Here is a 20,318-nt window from a genome sequence, read left to right as displayed (position 1 = left end):
CCCAGGAGCAGGATGATATTCCAGAGAGTCTATCTGTATTTGGGAACCATTCAGGTCTCTTGAGGCCTTTTTGATGGACCACCAGCAAAAACATTCCTACAGGTGTAAGCTATTGTCTGCTAAAATTACACTTTGAAATCAAAAGACCAAGACAATTTATGCCCAGGGCTCTTAATGGAATGAGCTGAAGGGAGGCTTCTAAATCACAGTTAGTGGTAAAATATCTTGTAAAATGAGAAAAATTCCCCCAGAATTCCTGTGGTTCCAGTAAGTTAAAAAAACCTAAAGGGGTAACAGTTAACTATGACAGGGTTTTTTTTGGTTTTTTTTTTTTTTTTTAACTGAGAAACTGATTATTTTTTAAAAGAGCTTTCATAGGAAATAAACAGCCAGTGCTGTGCATTGCCCGGGTCGGTGGTTGGGGTTTGGGCAGGCACAGCCCAGGTCCCGTGGCCCCCTCCTTGCCCTGCTGAGCCACTCCCTGAGCTGCAGGAGCAGCCTCGAGGCACAGAGGAGGGTTTGAGCTGAGGATATCTCAAACCGAGCAGCAGCGTGGCTTTTCTGGGACAGAAATTTTTGCTGGAATTTCGTGTGGTTTTCTGCTCCGGGAGGGCCTCCTGCAGCCCCTGTGCCAAGCAGGGTGAGGCTGTGCAGCAGCAAGGTCACCGTGCAGCTGGGCAGAGCCTCCTGCCAAGGCTGGCCAGGTCGTGCTGGGAAAGAGATGGAGCCCTGATAAAGGGGACCCAGGAGCAGGGCTGCCACTGGCCTCTGCAGAGAGAGGGAAAGCAAGCTGCAGAAACTGCTCCAGGTTTATCCCCTTAGCTGGATTTCACTGCAGCTCCCTGGGGATTGATTGAAGAGACTTAAAAATGCAGCTGAGAAATGAGGCTGCCCCTCTGAAGTGCAGCTGTGCAGGCCAGGGTGGTAAGTTCAGTTTTAAACCGTGGCTTTGCCAGCACCAGCAGGGTCAAACATCTCCTCTCTGTTTTCTGTGGGTTATTTCCAGGGCTCAGATAGGGTTCCTTACCCTGTTCCACTTCTCAAATAATGCCGAAATTAATTGTGATAAAGGATTGTTATTCCTTCATTACCTGTCACTTAAGGAGCACATGAAGAAACTAAAATCCTTGAGTAATGCTTGTAGCCCCATGGATGTGTCTGTGCCTTTTGGGGTGAGAACCATGATGTGTGCTGCTTAAGCACTGGAGGTTTCTCTGTAAACTTCTTTAATGAAAGAAATCAATCTTTTGAGGTATAAAAAACTTCTTTTAACATAAATAAGTATCTGCTTAATGCCCTGCAGTAGTGTTCCTCACTAAGGCTTGGTTGTATCTTTCTTCTTTTAACATAAGTGTCTGCTTAATGCCCTGCAGTAGTGTTCCTCACTAAGGCTTGGTTGTATCTTTCAGCAATCAGGGAGGATGGCATGCCAGGAGGCAGAAACAAAAGCATTGGACCTGTCCAGGTGAGCACGTGTGCCTGTCCCTCGTGGTTGCCTTCAGCTTTTGCTCTCCTGGGCTGGGCTGGGCTCAGCCTGGCTTGGGTGAGCCTCCATCACCCCTGGCCGTGCCTCCTGCTGGCCTGGAGGGCTCTGGCTCTGTCAGAAGCACATCAGGAGCTGTGGGTTGGTAACCAGAGCTGGGTGCTGCCTGGACACACGGACAGGCTCACCCCGTCCTTTGTGAGCCACACAAGGACGTCTGTCCCTCCATCCCTCCCAGTAAATCTCATCTGCCTGCTGCAGTCCCTTCAGCTGTGGCAAGCAGGGCACCAGTAAATGTCTGTCTGATTGATGGCCCAGCTTGTCCAGAGATGCCTCGTAAAGCGCCAGGGGATTCAGCACGGCAGCTTGTGCCACAGCCTGAGGAATGATGGCCATTTCCAGCTTGCTCCTGGAAGAGGGGTCTTTTAAAAGTTTACTGTTTATTTTAGCAAAACAGAAATAACACTGGAAGCAGTTTCTGTGGGTGTGAGTGCCTGGGAAGGAGCCCTCAGCCCAGCCCAAAGTGTGAGGAGCCAAGCAAGCACTGCTCTGCCCTGCTGGGCAGTGTCAGGCACAGCCTGCCTGGAACCACACAGACCTGTTTCCTGCTGTTTGCATTAAGGGACATACACAGAATTAAAAAAAAAAAAAAAGCCTCTAAATTTTTGTTGCATTTTCCCCATTAGTGGTGGAATATTCCTCCAGAAGCATGCCTATCACTTTCTTGAAACTTTCTATTACAGTGAATTCAATTTTAATTTTTTTTACTCTATTTTAGCTTTGTATGTGTTACTCTCTAGAACTTAAGTATTAGATGCTCAATTGCTACTTCAGGTGCCACCTGGTTCTTATCTGGAGGAAAATAGGGAGCTCTGTCTCCCTGTAAACGTTTTCCTGACTGATTTGATATGTGTCACCTTGCCTCTCTTGATTGCTTTATCAAAGCAGAGCCTGCCCCACCTCCTGTTTGCCATTCCCTCTGCCAGTCCTGAGTGATGTTCCCAATGCACTGGCCTCAATTACTGCCAGGTTTTTCACGGTGTGACAGTGGCTGATTTACAGCTCCTAGCCCTGTTCATCTGACATCATCTTTTCATGTGTCAGTTCCTGTCTGCTGTGCTACCCTCACTTGAACAGTGCTGCTGGAGGTCACCACAATTACCTGTAAATAGAATTTTCCCTGTGTGTTGTTAAGTGCAGAGGAAGGATGTGGTACCTGCAGGGGGTGGGAGGGTCAGCCCTGTTGGATGTGCCCAAACAAGGTGTTTGCAAACAGAGGCTCTGCTTTTCAGATCCCAGCCAAAGTAACCGTTGTGTCCTGTGTTTGACAGATATCAGAGGAAGAGATTGAGAGAATTATGTCTGGGCAAGAATTTGAGGGAGAGGCAAACATGTCATGGAGCAACAACGGAGACAGTGACCACAGCTCCCCTGGAAATGGAGTTTCTGAGAGCAACCAGCCTTCACCTGTTTCTACTCCATCTTCAAGGTGGGAATGACCCCTGGAAGAATTTTGTGTTACAGGAATCTTGGATTTCTTTCCCTGAGTGATACCTGGGGTCAGTGTGGGGAAAACATGTGAGTGCATCTTTGTGTAAACTGGTCATGCAGCAGGTTCTTACCTCCCTGATTGTGTTCTAAGACAAACAGGCACTGGGCTGAAAAGAATTGAACTGGGAAATGAGATGTTTGTGAGCAAAAGACAATCTTGAGTTACAATTATATTTAAAATATACCTCAGTTTATATTGTTTGTGTTTTCTGCTGATCTTGAGAACTTGATCACCTTTCATTGCTCATTCTGCATGAGTTCTTTCTCTGCACTGTGCTCAGATTCTAAAACCGTTTGTGTTAGTAATTGGTGGTGTTATGTTAAAGTTGGCTGCTGTGAGTGCAAACACTGCAAGAATCTCAGACCTGGTCCCATCTGCTTTCAGTTGCAGCTTAAGCTTGGCCTTGTTTATGTTCACTGGCTGTGTGAGTGCTTAATGTACAGTCCTAAATTCTGGCCCTGTAAGGAGGCCGGGGTGGAAAGGCTGGGCACAGGTGGGTTTGGGTTTCTGCTCTGCTCCCTGAATGGCAGCTCAGCAGCACTCCCAGATCTCCCTCCCGTGGACCCAGTGCCCAGCCAGGCTGGGTGTGCATACCTGCCTCTTTCCAGGGCATTTCCAGGGCATCCTCTGAGCTCAGAGGCATTTCCACTCTGTTTGCTTTCCCTATTTCTGTTAACATTTCTGGTGGAGCTGGATGCGACACTGTAACGAATCAGGAGGAGTTTTGGGGGTGTGCTGAAGAGCTTTTCCTCTTCCAGTAGGTCCGTGGAGCTGAACGGCTTCGCTGCACTCAGGGATCAGTACCTGGGCACGCCGGTGTCCACGCACTACCAGTACCTGCCGCACCTTTTTAGCTACTCGGCGCACTCGGCGCTGGTGGCGCCGCAGCCGCGCAGCCTGGACCCGCAGTCACACAGCCTCATCAGCCAGCTGGTGTGTGCCGAGGACCTGGAGCCCCTCAGCACCCCCATGCTCATCGAGGACGGGTGCGTGTGACACAGGGACATCCTCGGGGCGAGGGGCAGCCGCGGGGCAAGCAGCAAACAGGACCCCATCCCACCTGGCTGGGGCGTGTGACACGGGGATGTCCCCAGGGTGAGGTGTAGCCATGGGGCAAGCAGCAAACAGGACCCCATCCCACCTGGCTGGGGCGTGTGACACGGGGATGTCCCCAGGGTGAGGTGTAGCCATGGGGCAAGCAGCAAACCAGACCCCATCCCACCTGGCTGGGGCGTGTGACACAGGGATGTCCCCAGGGCAAGGGGCAGCCACGGGGCAAGAAGCAAACAGGACCCCATCCCACCTGGCTGGGGCTGGGGCTGGGATGCATAGGCCTGGCAGGGGGCTCTGGGCTGCATGGTCTGGCCAGGCTGGCTGCTGGGTGACCCCAGGGACCACGAGGACTCCCCTCAGCCCCTGCCTGAGCAGGTCAGGTGGGTGCTGACCATCGTGGCTCCTGTCACCAGGTGACACCCAATTCCTTTGGCATTTGCCTTGTTTCCAAGTTCCCCGTCAGATGATGTCATTCAACGTTTTTAATGTTTTTTCTGCCTCTGTACTAACTCTGCCTGCAGGTACAAAGTGACTCAGGCAGAGCTGTTTGCGTTGCTGTGTCGTCTGGCGGATGAGTTGCTTTTCAGGCAGATTGCTTGGATCAAGAAGCTGCCGTTCTTCTGCGAACTCTCCATCAAGGACTATACCTGCCTGCTCAGCTCTACGTGGCAGGAGCTGATCCTGCTCTCCTCGCTGACTGTTTACAGCAAGCAGATCTTTGGTGACCTTGCAGATGTCACCTCCAAGTACTCTCCCTCTGACGACGAGCTGCACAGGTGAGATGGGCTGAGCTCAGGGTGAGGCACTGAGATCTGGGCATGAGGAGCCACGGGAGCCCAACAGACAGGTGTCCTCTGACCACCTCCTGGGACAGGTCACTGTACCTGTGGCTGATTTCCTTTTCTGTTTCTTAGGGAACAGTTGTTCCAGGTTTAGAAAGCACATCTTGGTTAGTCAGTGCTGGATCACAACTTCCTTCTGCAGGGAAGGGCACGGTGATAGGTGGGGCTGTTTGAATTCCACGTAGCAATGCTGTTGTCCTCCAACAGAGCCCTACAAGCCACCTTTTTATGAGGAGGATAAAACTAACCAACACTTTGGGTAACCCTGACACACAGGAAAGAAAGCCTTATTTAAAAACCCTTTGGGCCAGTGGAAAGGTTGCTCACATAGCTGGTTGTCTGTATTATCAAAGTATTCATTATTAATTGCTATTTCAATGTTTTGATTAGATAAATTTAAAGATGTTGCAACTTAGCTCTTGTTTTTTCCATGGTACAGACTATCTGATGCTCTGAAGAACCTGCCTTTCATTTATCATGTTGGTCAGGGTGTTGTTTTTTGGTTTGGATATTTTATTTTGTAGTCTTGGTGTCAGACAGATTCTTCCTTTGGTAGTAGAGTCCCAGTCTCACCATACTGTGGCAGAACAGGTAGGATTTAGAGAAACTGCTGCCCATCCTCCCTTTAAACACCTGCCCTTTGCTCTCTGCCCTTGCTGGGCTCACGATGCTGCCGGAGTCACCAGGGAATGTCTGCTGAGCAGAGATTTAAAACAGTGCTGTGGTCCTCAGCCATTGCAGTATCTCGTGGTTCTTGGGGGCTCCTTTGTGCGTCTGTTGTGACAAGCAGAGGCACTGGCTGGCTGAGCCCACAGCGGGGAGCTGGCCCCAGGTGTCTCATTTCCTGGGACAGGTTGCTCTGCGGCGCCGCTCTGCGCAGCCATTCATCGTGCATCTGGTGCAGCTCCTGCGAGGAGCACTGAGGGTCATAGAAAACCACAATGCCACTTGTTCTTGCATTCAGCTGTCCTTTTGTTCCTGCTGTCCTGGTCAGAGCCTCACAAGAGAAGTGTTTGTTTCATTTTGAGTTTGTGATAAATACAAGCGAGAGGTAAGACAACGAGACAAAGGAGGAATCCTCGCCCTGCAGAAACCGGCAATTCAGAGCTGGTCGCCTTGAAGGTCCTTCAGAGAAGATCTGTGCACATGGATGAAAATAGGTGTTCTTGGGAGAGGAATGCTTCTGCAGTCTCCTCTTGTGATTTAGCTTTTCAAGTGTCATTAATTGTCATTAGTAACCTGGGAGAGTGCACACCCCAAAAGCCATTTAGCGGGAAGCTGCACAGATGAGGGGTCTGGAGCTGCCTGGCTCCCTCCCACTGGTCTGCATGGTCCTTCAGCCATGGCCTGACTGTCTCCAGCAGCAGTGGGATAGCTCATGGGTATCAGTCCAAAGCACTCCTGGAATATCTGGTCACTTTGGATTTGAGAGGGGCCCTTTTGGAGAGGTGTCCCATTTGAGGGTGTTCTCAAAGAGCCCCTGGCTCCTCTGGCATTGATCAGGAATGGCTGCAAAGTGAACTTCATCAGAGCTCACACCTGGTTGGAGAAATCACACTGAGCAGGGATGGTGTGGCACTTCAGGGTTAATTTCTGCTCTTAACAAAATGACAGGAGCAGTGCTAAAGCATAGGTGACAAACAAAGGCATAGAATGAGCTCCCCAGCCCCTTTTGTTTTAATTGCTTCTAACAACTGGCTAAATGTTCTGTTTGCCTGCTAGATCAAATGTTTTCTTTTATTGTGCTGTTTTTCTGAAGATGAATATGAAATGAATAGACTCCTGACCTCCCCCAGCACTCCTGATAGCGCTTCCCTTCCCCCTCCTCCCCAGCTGATGCCGACAACTCCCAGCCAGAAACTTGCCTGGTGTAAACTGTGAGGAAGAGTGTGTGGAGGAGTCAGTCCTCAAGAAGAAATAGGGCTGTGAAAAACAGAACAGCTTTGTTTGAAAGGGGGAGGAAAGTATGTGCAGAAAAGTAAGACAGTTCAACTGCAGGAATGAGAGAAGAGCTCTCCTGGATTTATGAAGTGATGAGTGGCTGGTAAAAATGTGCATGCTCTAAAAACAATTAAACCCCACAGATGACTGAGTGGTCTTTGTGCTCATTAACTTCTTGAGCTTTGCAATCTTGCACCTGCAAGATTTTTAATGTCAACTGGAGAGCAAGAAAACTTGTACAACTTTAGATTAGCCGACAAGGCTTTCATCACTTACAATATTACTTTCTTGAAGAACTGACCTGGAGTTCAGACAGCTTGTTTTCACTTCTCAGAGGTCAAACCCCACCATGCATTTTACAAATAACTTTGAAGTAAACAAACACACATGCCAAAATAAGGTATTATTCAGTGAAAAAGGTTCTATTTCTGTTCTATTCAGAGATGACTTGCTGGCTGTGCTCTTATTCTTTGTGCTGCACAATGCCAGAGCACGCTGAAGCTTCCCGAAACACTTCTGTCCCACTTCTGAGTGCTTCTGCAATATGTGCCTGCTTTGAAGCCGGGGCTGTTGCTGTGAGATATGTTCCCAAGAGGCTGCTCTGGCCCTGGGCAGGCGTGGGATGGTCTGGAGGTGCCTGCAGACACCCACAGCCCTCCACACCCTCCCACTCTGCTCCAGCTCGGTCCTTCCCCATGGCTTTTTCATGGTGCACTTGTGGGGTGTTTCTCCTGATGAAGTGTGGCACCCTCTTTAGCAGGAGGACCTCATTCTGCACCCACTAAATCCCCACCAGCCAATTTTCCAGGAGATTTTGGGGTGTGTTCCCTGTGCATCAGTGTGCCCTGTGCTGCCCATCTCTGTCACTGGTTTCTCTGCAGGTTCTGTGAAACCTTCTCTGCTGTTAGAACAGGCTGGTGGTGAACTGAATCACCAAGAGGGTTTTTTTTTTCCTAAAAATATCTGTAGATTGTGGACTCCCCATCCGAGGGGCTCTGAGTTACATGGTCTAGTGGAAGGTGTCCCTGCCCTTGGCAGGGGAATGGGACTGGATGAGCTTTGAGGTAATTGCCACCCAAACCATTCCATGATTTTATCATTCTGCATTTGTAACCGAGACATTTTCTTCCTTATTTTTGGTACCAGCAGACTTCAGACAGTTTGATGACTTCCTTTAAAGTTCTCTTGCAAGGTGTTAAAATCTCTGAAGTTACTCTAATAAGCTTCATGCCTTCACTGTCCAGTCCCTGTGCTGTGTGTGCTGATGTGATCTGTGTCCTCCAGGTTCAGTGAAGAGGGGATGGAGGTGATGGAGCGCCTGATCTACCTCTTTCGCAAATTCAACCAGCTGAAGGTCAGCAACGAGGAGTATGCCTGCATGAAAGCCATCAACTTCCTCAACCAAGGTGAGGCAAAGAGGAGCCACGGCCCCTCTTGTGCATTTTATGCCTCCATGGGTGAGTTTGTAAGAGTGGTTCCTCTCTTTTTAGAGTTTTTCAGACTCATTAAAATGTTTACCTTCAGGATATGTCCTTAGGTTTCTTAGCTGGGTTCCTACTTTTTAAGTTCTGTACCTAAATCTGACTCTTCACAGTGAAAGGTAATCACAAATGAAGTATTTACATGCAGGCCATGAATTCAGCCTAGGACAGGGCTGGATCCTCCTGTTGATTAAGCAGCATATTAAAGCTGGCAGTTCAGGCTCCAAGACCCTGGGCATTTCAAAATCCATGCAGAGACAAATGCTCAGTGAATAGTGTTCAGCTGGAATTTTGGAAATAAATGTCCCCTGAGCCTTTTGTACTGTGAAAGATAGTTGCAGTCTGTAAAAATGTGCTGCGGGCTCCCTCCTCCCCCGCTCGTTTCCAGAGGGAGATAATGCTGACACTTCAATCTGTGCCGGGCTGAGGTTCCGGTTTGCTTCCCTGGGCAGTTTCCTGACACTGGATAATGCACTTCTCGAGCTCTCTCCATTGTTTTCCAAAATGTATTTTCATTAACTTCCTGTCTTCTTTTATTTTTAGTTGAAGTTTGCAATTTTTTATGTGAAATACCTGAGACTTATTTTTAAAAGTCAGCTTTTGGGCAGTAGATCAATGCCTCTTCCGTCAGATGGTCTCCCAGCTCCGAGCCTGCTCCGCAGCTTCCTCGCTGCTGTGCTGGATCCTCCCCAGGACCTGCCAGTGCTGCTGCTCTCGCTGCCAGTGGGACTTCCTGCCTGTCCATTTTTCCTTTGTGTGTGTTGCCTGACGCTGGCAAAGCTAAATTTAAAGACAAGAACTTGACAAGTTTATAAAGCTCCCGTGACAAAATTCATAGGCAGATGGGGAGAAATGTGATGATATCTTTAATTATAGAGCTGAGTGCTGTCCTCAGCCAAGATGATAGAGCTAAAACCAATGTGCTCCTGTCTGGGGAGGTGTCACACTGATCTGCTGTGAAAACCAAACCCTGACACCTGGCTGTGTTGTGCCAGGCAGGGATTTCAGGTTGCTGAGGCTGTTCTCTCCAAGAGCATTCATTGAGCTGCAGGTGAGCAGTGTAGGACATTAGCCGTTCTCTTCCCAGCCTTTTGTGGAGGGAAATCCTGGATCCAGACACACTTACAAAGACACATCCGTGATGCAGGCACAGCAGGAGGGGAGATGGGAATTTCAGTATTGGTCTGACTGGGTGCTGGAAGCCAGTCTCCAAAGCAGGAACCCAGATCAGAGTGACAGAAATCAGTCTGTCATGAAGAAGCAGCAGTAAGTGTGAGGCTGCTGCTCTCTGAGGTGTTTTTGTCATGTTTTGATTGCTCTAATTGTATTCCTTTCCAGATATCAGGGGTCTGACCAACGCCTCCCAGCTGGAGCAGCTGAATAAGCGGTACTGGTACGTTTGCCAGGACTTCACAGAGTACAAATACCCCCACCAGCCCAACCGCTTCCCGGATCTAATGATGTGTTTGCCGGAGATCCGCTACATCGCAGGTACCGCCCTGGGAGCAGGGAGGGGCGTGTGCTTCTGAGAGATAATTAATTAATGCAGCGAAATTCTTGTGGACTTCGGTCGAGGATGTTTGTGTAGGACCAGCTATCAGAGCTTCTGCCCATCTTTAAGTCCCGTTGCCTTGAGCTCATCCAGTCTGAGGGGCTCTTGGCAAGGTGATGCTGATGGGCACAGGGTTAGTTCCACTTGGGGAAGAGGTGCCTTACCTGACACCCTTTAAGTACATTGTTCAGTCTCCCCTTACTCTTCTTTCACTCCCAGATGGGGTGCATTTTGTCTCAAAAGCGTGTAATCCTGGTTTGAGTAGTTATCAGAATTAGGGTGATCCCTGAACTGAGCAGAAAGTGATCAGCGGAGTTCAACCAGATCAGTGTAACCCCCAGGTTTCCTCATCTGGACCTCGGAAATCCGCAGGTGAATTCTCAGCTGCAGTTGCATTGCTAATTAGATCTCCAAGGCCTAGTGTTACTAAAACTGTTCCTGAATGTTATGGCAAAGGGAGATGCTTGCCTCCCTGTGTCAAGGCTCCATATGCTTCATCCTCCTCCGTCATAATGAACTAGATAATAATCTCAGAGTAGCTCTCGTAATTTACCCACAGAGATCAACAAGGGGGTTTGAGGTGAGATGGGATATTGCCTTTCCCACTTTCTGTAAATACTTCTCCATTGTGGAGAAATCATTTTGATCTGACTTTGCCCATTTATTTTGCTTTTTATTCAGTAAATAAATCAGATTGTGTCCAAATGCATATCAAATGTCTAATGTAGCTGTAGGATGATTAACTGTTTCTGTGAAAGGTTCAAGGTAAAACCGTCTCCAGTGCTGCTGGCTTAGGTGCCTCTGAAATCTGATTCAGTTGTGGCTGCTAATTCTGGTTTCTTTCTTTCTTACCAGGAAAAATGGTGAATGTCCCTCTGGAGCAGCTGCCTCTCCTTTTTAAGGCCGTTCTACATTCCTGCAAGACGAGTGTGAGCAAAGAGTGAGCGCAGCTGGCCCCGGCCGGTGCCTTGGCTGAGCCTGGGGCCAGGCCCAGCTCACATGGGAGAGGGCAAACGCCATCCAGGCAGGAGACAGGGCAGTGGGCCTCCCTGCCCTTGTAGCAAGAATCTTTTTTGTTTGGTTTTTTTTTTTTTTTTTTTTTTGTTTGTTTGTTTTTTGTTTTAAGTCTCGTTTTCCTATATATTTATTTCACGACAGAGTTGAATGTATGATCTTCAACACGATGCACATGGTTCTGTAAGAATGCAGCAGATGCATTCTCCAGCAGTTTACAGAATGTGAAGATGTTTAATGTTACAGTGTTTATTAGGGTTAGTTCTTTTGTATTTGGGGCTGGGGACCGAGATGACTAAGACTACCTCAAGGAGAAGATGCTGTTCACGCACTGCTCTTTCCATGATTTGCATCCAAAGCAATTGTCACAGAGCGCAAATGTTGACAGAGCTGTTAGTATCCCAAAGGGACGACTCTGGAGAAGTGGGTGCTGAGAGAAGTGCCAAGCTTTTTCTTTAATTTTAGAAAGGCAGGAGTGGAGAAGAAGTCTGTCTAGGCGGTTGGTTTCTTTTCCCCTGGCAGTTTCCAGATGCAGTTTTCCAGTGGGATGGCAGTGCTCTGAGGGGCTCCCTGGTCCTGTCCTGTCTGGGGAGCTGCAGGTGGGGTCTGCCCAGCCCCTCCTGGCCAGCTGCCCTCTTACTATTGCCACAACACCTGCCAATTCCTCTGAAATTGTGTTCCTGCAGTTCATAACAGGCTCCTGGCGTTACTCAAAGGTGCTCCTGTTGCTAGAAGATGGCAAGGACTTTATCATCACTTCCTTAACATCCATTTTAGGTTTACAAAAGCAGGAAAAACCTACTTAGAGAAGAGGCAGGATTGCCCCTGTTAATGTGTTCCTCCAACATGGTACCTGACTTCTGAGACTTCTGCATTGCAGCAATCCCCGTTTTGGGAGCAGTTACTGTATCCTGTGTTAAATGGGGCCTGTGTAGTGGGGTCAGGGACTCCAGTGTCCTCTGGCATGGCTTTCTCTGCTGGACTCAGGGAATGGGTGTTCCATAGTTACATCCTGCCAGGACTGTCCTGTTCTTTGTGGAATCCCAGGAAAAACTACATTACTGCTGTACTTGGTTATCTGCCATGTTCTAGGTATTGCAAGGCTTGGATTTTCCATCTCTCAGGCTCTCCACAGCTCCAGATGGAGAACTGGTTTAATGACAGCTGAGTAGCTGATTGAGTGATTGCTAAGTGCTGGTGTTTAGCTAAACTTGGGCATTCTCGTGAGTGACCTCATGATTTCCTGCTCATGGTGGGGAGGTTGGATGAGATGCTCTTGATCTCATCTCCTTCATTAGGAATTCATATTCAAAAACTCGTGTCACTCTCCTAGACAGCCTTGGCTGGATTTCCTTCCCTGCCTCCTTAGGTGTCAATCTGGCATTCACTTAGCAAGGTGGCTCCTCGATAAGTGTTTGAATGCTGATTTAAAAATACTTGTGGAAACAACTTTTGTTCCTTCAGGGTAGGAGGGACGAGTCACTACCTTCTTGTCTTTCCCTGGTGGCAGCTGCGTGGCACAGAGCAAGCACAGCTCAGCAGGGCTGCAGCTGCTGTGCACGAACCTGATGGTGAGCAGGAGAAAAATCCCTTTCACCAAAGTCGTCCTTCCCTCCCTCCCTGGCCCAGGGGGTGCTCCCAAGGGGGCTGTGCCCCGCTGCTTTGGCACAGCCAAACCGTGCCAGGGCCCTGCCGCCGCCTCACCGCGGCAATCCCGCTTGGGCATCTCCCAGCTCAACGCTTTCCCTCTTTTAAAGTCCATGGCTGTTCATTTTTCATTATTTAAGCAGGATGTTACGGGTACCAGCTGCTGGGCACGGCAGCGGCTCAGCTCGGTGGAGCTTCGCCCCCAAAGGTGGCTCCATAAACCTCATTTGCTTTCTGACAGTACAATGAGACTCGTGTGTATTCTCAGGAAAGCCTTCTGCATACAGCCAATACCTCACGTGTTCAGGGGAAGGTTTTAGTGTATCTGTTTGTAAGTTAGAATGTATTTCTCAGCTTTTGAGTTTAATTTCCAAATAGCTTGATATGATCTTTTTATTACGGGTTATTTCTGGCTTGCTGTTCTATACACTCAAGGAATTGTTAAAATTGCATAGGAGTGATTTTATTCTACAGTTACTGAATTATTATAATCTGTTGATGAATAAGTGTTCTAATTAGTGTACATAAAACCAGTCATCTTGTTGCCAGCTACCCAACAAAAATAATCTATTGGGTAATCTGTGGTTTTCCAAAATAGCCTCCCAAAACTAATGCTGTACCAACAACAACCAAAAACCTAAATTCAGTTATGATGACAAACAGACATGAATGTTCCACTTTCTGTTGTAGAAAGCAAATTTTACAAAGGTTGATTGGCAGCAGTATCCGTTCCCAAACACACATTTGCCATAGGGAGTAGAAAATCCTTCCTGAACTGACAGGTAAGGAAGCAGCAAACAGACCAGATGGAATCACGGGACAGTCATTCCTGATATCTTCTGCACCAAGTCCTCTAATGACTTGTCTTTTTTAAACAGGGTAATGTGAATGTGTTGCATTGCAAACTCAGGTATTATGAGAAGGTAGGAATGTAGCTAGAGACGTAGAGATGTTAGGTAGATGTATTTGTGAATTTGGTTTGAAGGACACCCTGGAAAGGTTGGAATTTTTGTCCCATTCTTCATGTAACATTCAGTTTACAGGGACTCATATTTTATTTGTGCTTAATGCTACTAGGGGGAAGTTCATTATCTTTGGTATCTATCTGCTCTTGCTTATCTGACCTTCTGTCATAGAGAAATCTATCAACAATAATAGTCTTTGGTAGAATTTTCTGCCACGACAAGTCAATTTTTATCCCCGATTTGAAAGACAGATTGGCTGGCTGACCCCCTCTTCTCCTTCAAAGCGTCTGTGCAGATAGAAAGCTGAAGAGTTACTTTTAATCCGAGCAGAGATTTGGGACATAAATTTGAAGTGCTCAGGGGAGGCTGCTGAGGAGCAGTGGCAGGGTCCCGCGCACGGGGCTCGGTCCCAGGGCCTCGACAAAACCTTCTGGAAAGTGATGGAGTTTTCTTCCCCTTCAGCTCGGGCTCCTGCCAGGTGGGCTGAGCCCTGACCCCCCCAGTGTGGCTGCTCTCACTGGCTGGGGGGGCCTTGGTGGCCCTGTCCCCAGCCATGCCAAGGCTCAAGTGGCTCTGCTGCTGTCCCTCCCCTGTGCCAGCAGGATCTGCCCTTGCTCCTCAGGCTTTGCACAGACCCACAGCCACTTCTGGTAAAGGAGTTTAAGTCTTGTCCTTCAAACCAACTTTTTTTTTAAAAAACAACACTTGAATTTCTTTTATCTTTACTACATTTTTTAAAAGGAAAAAAAGAAAAAAAAAAAAGATTCTCCTGTGAATGTGCTATTTCCCATTCATTCTTTCTTCTTTCTTGGTTTTGATTTGAAGCTATGAAGCTCAGTGTCTGTGAAAATGTTGTTATTTCTCAGGATAATAAGCGGCAATCATCCCTGCCACATGAAAGGCAGGAGAAAGGGGGAAACTTGGGGAACTAGTTAAAGTATGAAACTAATTTTTAAGTTGTAGATGATGTGTAAATGGAGGGGAGTGCATAGCTATCAGTATCAAGCTGTGGCGTTTCTCTGGGTTCACGGTGTGTTGTTTCAATGCACAGAAGCTCAGGGATAAGTATTTAAAATGTGACCCAGAGAAACCCTAGTTTTGATGTTGCAACAGTTGCTTCTTTCCCCACTTGTCTGGAGGACTCACTGAGAGCTGACCAAAGCCCCATGTGGGGATTTTGGGGGGAAAGCTTTGGCTGTGGGGAGTGTGCCTGCTGAAGGCTCAGAGGTGGTGCTGTGGGCAGAGCATCCCAAAGTGCCCGGGGCTGTACGAGGCTGTGTCCTTGTGCCCCCAGCAGCTGGGGACCAGCTCTGCCTGTGGGGCTCTATTCCTGCATTCCCTCATCCCTCTGCCTTTGCTGTTAAATGTTTGACTGTTCATGGAAAAGGGGAAACAGGAATTTCTCATTGTGTCCCTGGCAGCAAGTCGCAGGGCTCTGTACTCTATTGCTCATGAATTCTTCATTTTCATCAGTACAGCTTTCTCACTGTGGTTGTAGGAACAGTCAGACAGTTTGAGAAGGGCGCTGGTGTGTGACTCTGGTTGGGTTACAGCTGCTGTGAGTGTCCAGACAGCCCCATCCAGCCACAGAGAGGGCCAGCACTGAGAGTCACCAAAAGTCTGAAGGGCTGAAACCCTCCCAGCACCCTCAGCCAGAGTCTGCAAACCTGAGTTTAAACCAGCCTCGCAAAAAGCTGGGGAGGCCGATCCAGGCAGTGTCTTTCCCTTGGAAAAAAAATAAATTAAAAATAGCTCCTGTGAGCTGCCCTCTGACAAGTCTGTGAAAGAAGCAACATGGTTCAGTGGAAGAAATGCCCCCAAGGGCAAAAAGAAACAGAAATTGAAACCAGATGACGATCAACCTTAACAAAGCCTTTTGTGATTCATTGTTTCTTTCAATTTATAAAATGTCTTGTAATAGTTGATAACATTATTGACTCAATTTCCATAACTAAACTACCTCGTGTGACATCCTGTTTATCATCTCAAAGGGATTGTGTGAAAAACTAAACACTGCCAGTGTCTGTTGCCAGCGAGGAGCAGGGGCTGTGATTGCTGGAGTTGTGTTTCCCTTCCCGTGGTCACTGCTGCGTGTCCCGTGCCCGAGCTGAGTGCTGTCCCTCCCTGGGGACAGCGTGGCTCACGGCAGTTTGGGGTTTGTGGTGCCCATCCAGCCACAGGCCTGGTTCCAGCTCAGTCCTGCTGCAGAGTCTCCTTTGGGACCTCACAGGAGCTCGGGGCTCCTCGCGTCCGTCCTGGGCAGCCCGGGAGGCAGCGGGTCAGGTGTGCTGCTTGTGTCAGCCCTTGCTGGTCCGGGGACGTTTCCAAGAGGGTCAGTCCCGGTTGTTGGCTCCTCGGTGACGTTCCCGGTGATGCTTTCTCCCGTTCATTTTTCCCACAATCCCTTGTGTAAATCAGGGAAGCAGGATGTTGCCTCGGCATGACACACGGTGAGCGTTGGCACACTCGGAGCCGGGGCTGGGGCAGGAGGGTGTGCCTGGCCCGTGTCACCCGCGGGGGAACGGGCGCCGGGAGCTGCCCCTCACCGCGACCCAATGAATGTTTGTGCCGGCGGCTCAGCCCGGCCTGCCCCGCTCCGCTGCTCTGCTCTGGGACTTGACTACCTGTGGAAATGTGACCAATAAGTGTTGAATGCATGTTTAGTGAGTGTTTAGCTGTATGAACTAATAAATGTGAAATGTTCTGCACCGCTGGCGTCTCCGGGCTGTTTGTGCCTTCCCCTTTTGGTGGCGGCTCTCTCTCGGGTGGGGGAGCCCAGCGCTGCCCTGGCTGGTGGCTGTGGCCCTGCCCTGCCTGCTGCCATGCTTCTGGAATGGGCTCTGGGTGTGGGGAAGGCCTTGGGGCTGCTGCTGTGGCTGGGAACTGGGATAAGGGCAATGTGCCACGGGGGATGTATTCCCGGTGAGGGGGCCCTGAAGATCAGCAGTGGTGGGGCTCCCCGGGAGGTGGCAGAGGATGCTCTGTGCACGCTGGGTGATGGGTTTGTCCTCACCTTCAAACGAAGCTGGAGCCGCGCAGAGGTGACGAGGCAGCCTCTCCCCGCACCCCGCGCTGGCACGAGGCGCTGCCTGGAAAGCCAGGCTGGAGTGGGAAAAGTACCAGCACCTTTTAATTTTCAGCTCAACCCCTACTGACCACTGTATTTTGATTAGAGCTCTGCTTCCCTTTTCATCTCGGTGCTCCGGCGGGTGACAACTGCCACAGGCTCGTGTGCGCGGCGCAATAGTTTATCACCGAAGGCCAGCGGCTCTATGAATCCAGAGCCAGCGCGGAACAAATCACGCTGTCACTAACGTCAGACTTGTTAACCTGATCTTTGGTGGATCACTAGTGTCAACATTGCATGGGACATACATTATCGGGCCCAAGGACTTAGGGAGATGTGTTTGTCAGGCTGCTCTGTCACAGTCCCACTCTTGACCTTCGCAAAGTAACTTTCAAGGGTAAGCTGCTTTCCTCTTGACAGGAGTGGCTGTTCCCAGGAGTGTCACCCCATGGGCACTGGCTGGGACAGGGCTGTGGGGTCAGCTGGGTCACCTCCCTGCAGCGGCGCAGTCAGTCCAGCAGTGGGTGAAGGATCTGCTGGGATGGTCCTGTGGGGCCTCTCCCAGAGCTGGGGAAGGTTCTCCATTGATGTTCACCCTGCCCATGTCTATTCCATGAGCTCTTCCCATCTTGTCACCAGCCGCTCCCACATCTCTCCTCATCCCTTCCCCAGTCACAGTCCATTTGGAGTTCACCCCTGAAAGCCAGAGTTCTGAGTGCTGCAGACGGGTGGGTCTCCATTGTCTGGTCCATCATAAGTCTCTCACATCTCACTTTGCCAAGTGTGGACACTTCTGATGGGGTTGGCCACCACTGCAGAGGTCAGACGAAAGACAGGTCACCATGGGTGGGCTGGTAAGACCATGGAGGGGAAGTGTGTGCTCTGGGTAAGCTCCTGTCCAAGCTTCTGGGGTCAGTTGGGATTTTCAGTGCCTTTATTGGGTGCTAGATCCCCTCCCTGCAGCCTGCCGTGCGTAGGCGGGGAGCAGTGCCACGGGCTGGGTGCTGGGGGGCCAGCAGGTTGGGGCTGTGCTGGAGAAGATGCCTCATGGCTGGGGGGACCCTGAGGCGAGTGCTGGGTCTGTGCTCCACATCACTGTCCTCATGGGCCGACCCTGCTAATCAGCTGTGAAAGAGAGAGAGAAAGCTGGAGAGAAATCCTTCTCTCTGCTAACCTCATCACAATAAAGATTCCTATAAAGAGCTCTTATCCTTGAAGAAAATGAGGCACATAAGCAGGAATAGTAAACAAAAGGCTGTCATTTTGACCCAGGAGTGCTTCATGTTGTTGGCAACTTCCAAGAGGAAACATAAAGAGAGGCTGCATCCAAGTCCCAATTATGCAGAACTATGTGACTGATATGTCAATGAGTCCCCCCGGGAGGAGACCACCAGCACTTCCCAGTGCTGCCTGCACAGCATCTGCACCCTCCGCCACGGCCGGGCCGCCCGCGCCCCGAGCGCAGGCGTGCGTGGCATCGGAAGAATGCGGGGGACAAGGTAATGTCATGGGGAACGCTATCGCCAGCGTCCTCGCCGCACGCGCATTATCAGCGCGGGCCCTGGAGTCAGGGACTGCGGGCAGGCAGCGTCGTTTGGCAAACGGTAGTGCTGGCCACACCTGCTGCAGGCACGCTCCGGGAACGTGGCGCAGGCAGGAGGGCTGCCCCGCGCCGATAAGCTGAGTGGATGGAGATAAAATCCGAGCAGGAGATATGCTTTGCTGAGCATCAAGGCTAAGCACCAGCGAGGAGCCAAAGCACGCTGCGGCCCGCCGCGGGTGGTGCGGATCCGCGGGCTCCGGCTGCGCCGTGGCCGTGAGGGAAGGAGATGGGACCGGGCGGACTCCAAACCAACAGTGAGCGGGAGCTTTGGTGACAGATGTGCCAGCACTTGGGCCCATCAAGGGCTCAGAACTGTGCTGATCCCGTGGCCAGGACAACAGTGCTCAGGGCAGCAGCTTTGGGGCCTATCCCCAGCCCTGACATCCCGTGCTGCTGGAAGCCAGACCCACCTCATCCTTCCCTCCCGGCTGCTGTGGCTTCCAAAATGTCACCCGTCTGTGCCTCCTCGCTGTCCCCAGGAACCCCTAAGGCTGCTGGGAGCCGGCTCTACCCAGTGCCTGTGCAGCCACTCCAGAGTTTGGCCTTCCCAAATCCGCCCTCAGCAATCCACCCTCCCGCCACCGGCCAGGCCCCGCGGCCCGTGCGCCGGCCCTGACCGTGGCCCGCGCCCGCTGCGGGAGCCAGGCCACAGCCTTGGCCAGGGCCCGCGCAGAGGAAAGTGCCCAAGGCCGGCAGGGACGTATTTACCCCCGAAAGCACCTTGCTGCAAAAATAGCAAGTGGCCGGTGTGAGGCCGGGGCTTCCCAGGGGAACAATGCCTGGCAGGAGGAAGCGGCCGCGGCCGGCCCGCAGCCCTGTCCCGCCTCGCGCGGCGCTGAGCCGCGAGCCGCTGTGTGCCGGCCCGGCAGGGACCTTGAACCTGACACAGATTTATTTTCTCTGACATTGGCATCGCATCGGAACATCTGGCATGTGGCTGATAATTGCTGGGGATCGGGGCGGAAGCCACTCCAGGCCTGGCGCTTCTTCCAGAGCTCTGTTTTCATTAGTTTTTCTTCTCTCTTCAGCTGCAAAGCAAGGAAAAAACAAGCAGGGCTGTGCAGCCCGCACTCCCACTCCTCTCCCCGCAGCGCCCGGGGCTCACTGCTTCCCTGGGTCTGCATGGGAACACTGCAGGGCACCTCACTGTCGCACCGTGTCAGGGCTGTGCTGATACAGAGAGGACGAAGCTTTCCCTGAGCCCAGGACTGTGGGTCCTGCTCTTCCACCCTGGTTGCCAGCAGCTGCTTGGCCAGAGCAGAGCCGTGGCACAGCCTTGGCTGGGCTGGTGCGGGGCTTGAGGCAGCCACCCCTTCTCAAGGCTGTCATCACCGTGGGATGAAGCAGAGAGCAGGACAGTGTGCAAACATGTGGGGAGACACCGTGGTGATGGACAGACAGAGCACGGGGCCAGCAGTGAGAGCAGATCCCCTCTCTGGCAGGATGGGAGGGTTTCTCATGCAGCCTCTTGCCTTGGCACTGCAGTTCCTGTGTTGCACAGGGCAAGATCGAGCGTGGCAGTGAAACGTGGGGAATCACACATGGCAAAAACAGCCAAGGCGTGGCTGCCTAGGCCCAGGAGGGGCACTGGCTTTCTGTGAGTGCTGTTCTGGCAAAATGAAGAGCTGCTGGCCACAGGCACTGTGAGCCCCAGGGACCTGGGAGTGGGGCCCTGGGTGTGGAGGAGCCTCCTCCCGTCCTCCCCTGCAGAGGAGACCTCTCAGGGCCGAGGAGGCCGTGGCTGCACCCCGGCACTGGGTGGGTGAGCTGAGCTCGCGTTCCTCCCAGAGGTGTCCTGCCCCGTGCCCTCGGCCGCCTCCCTCCTGCCCTGGGCCATAAATCAGGGTGGCCGTGGGTGCTGGGGCACTCGGGTGCCCCCCACCTCCCTGCGGGGTCTGCCTCCCAGGGCACCTTATCTGCTGCAGGGGTTCCACTTATCTTCGCTGTCACTTTCTAATGCTAGTTTATGGGCAGCGTTTTGTAGCTTAATTATGATGTTTTTCAGCATGGTCACGTGGCTCCAGAAGCCAATAAGGCACCGAAGTGGGTCCATCCTGGCTGAGCCTGGCCCCCATGGGGAGGAGATTGGCCGGTGTCCTGCCCGGGGCGGCGTGTGCG

General features: G+C 51.1%; 1 protein-coding gene across 2 annotated transcripts in view; it reads left to right on the top strand.

Annotated features, from left to right (window-relative positions):
* The window catches only part of NR6A1 (nuclear receptor subfamily 6 group A member 1), a 67,886-nt gene extending 56,904 nt beyond the window's left edge, over positions 1–10,982 (top strand). The window contains exons 4-10 of one of the 2 annotated variants that reach the window (XM_041484038.1): positions 1,410–1,465; positions 2,815–2,972; positions 3,797–4,021; positions 4,610–4,864; positions 8,156–8,277; positions 9,691–9,843; positions 10,760–10,982. In XM_041484038.1, coding sequence (XP_041339972.1) covers positions 1,410–1,465; positions 2,815–2,972; positions 3,797–4,021; positions 4,610–4,864; positions 8,156–8,277; positions 9,691–9,843; positions 10,760–10,848 — 1,058 coding nt within the window. In that variant the 3' untranslated portion in view covers positions 10,849–10,982. Of the gene's footprint in view, positions 1–1,409; positions 1,466–2,814; positions 2,973–3,793; positions 4,022–4,609; positions 4,865–8,155; positions 8,278–9,690; positions 9,844–10,759 lie in introns of both variants that reach the window. The other variant, XM_041484039.1, reaches the window with a different exon arrangement.
* The last annotated feature ends 9,336 nt before the right edge of the window (positions 10,983–20,318 follow it).

Source organism: Pyrgilauda ruficollis, unplaced genomic scaffold, assembly GCF_017590135.1.
Source record: "Pyrgilauda ruficollis isolate IOZ18807 unplaced genomic scaffold, ASM1759013v1 scaffold62, whole genome shotgun sequence".
NCBI lineage: Eukaryota > Metazoa > Chordata > Aves > Passeriformes > Passeridae > Pyrgilauda > Pyrgilauda ruficollis.
Note: the sequence above shows the minus strand (reverse complement) of the source record. Positions and strands in the feature narration are given on the sequence as shown.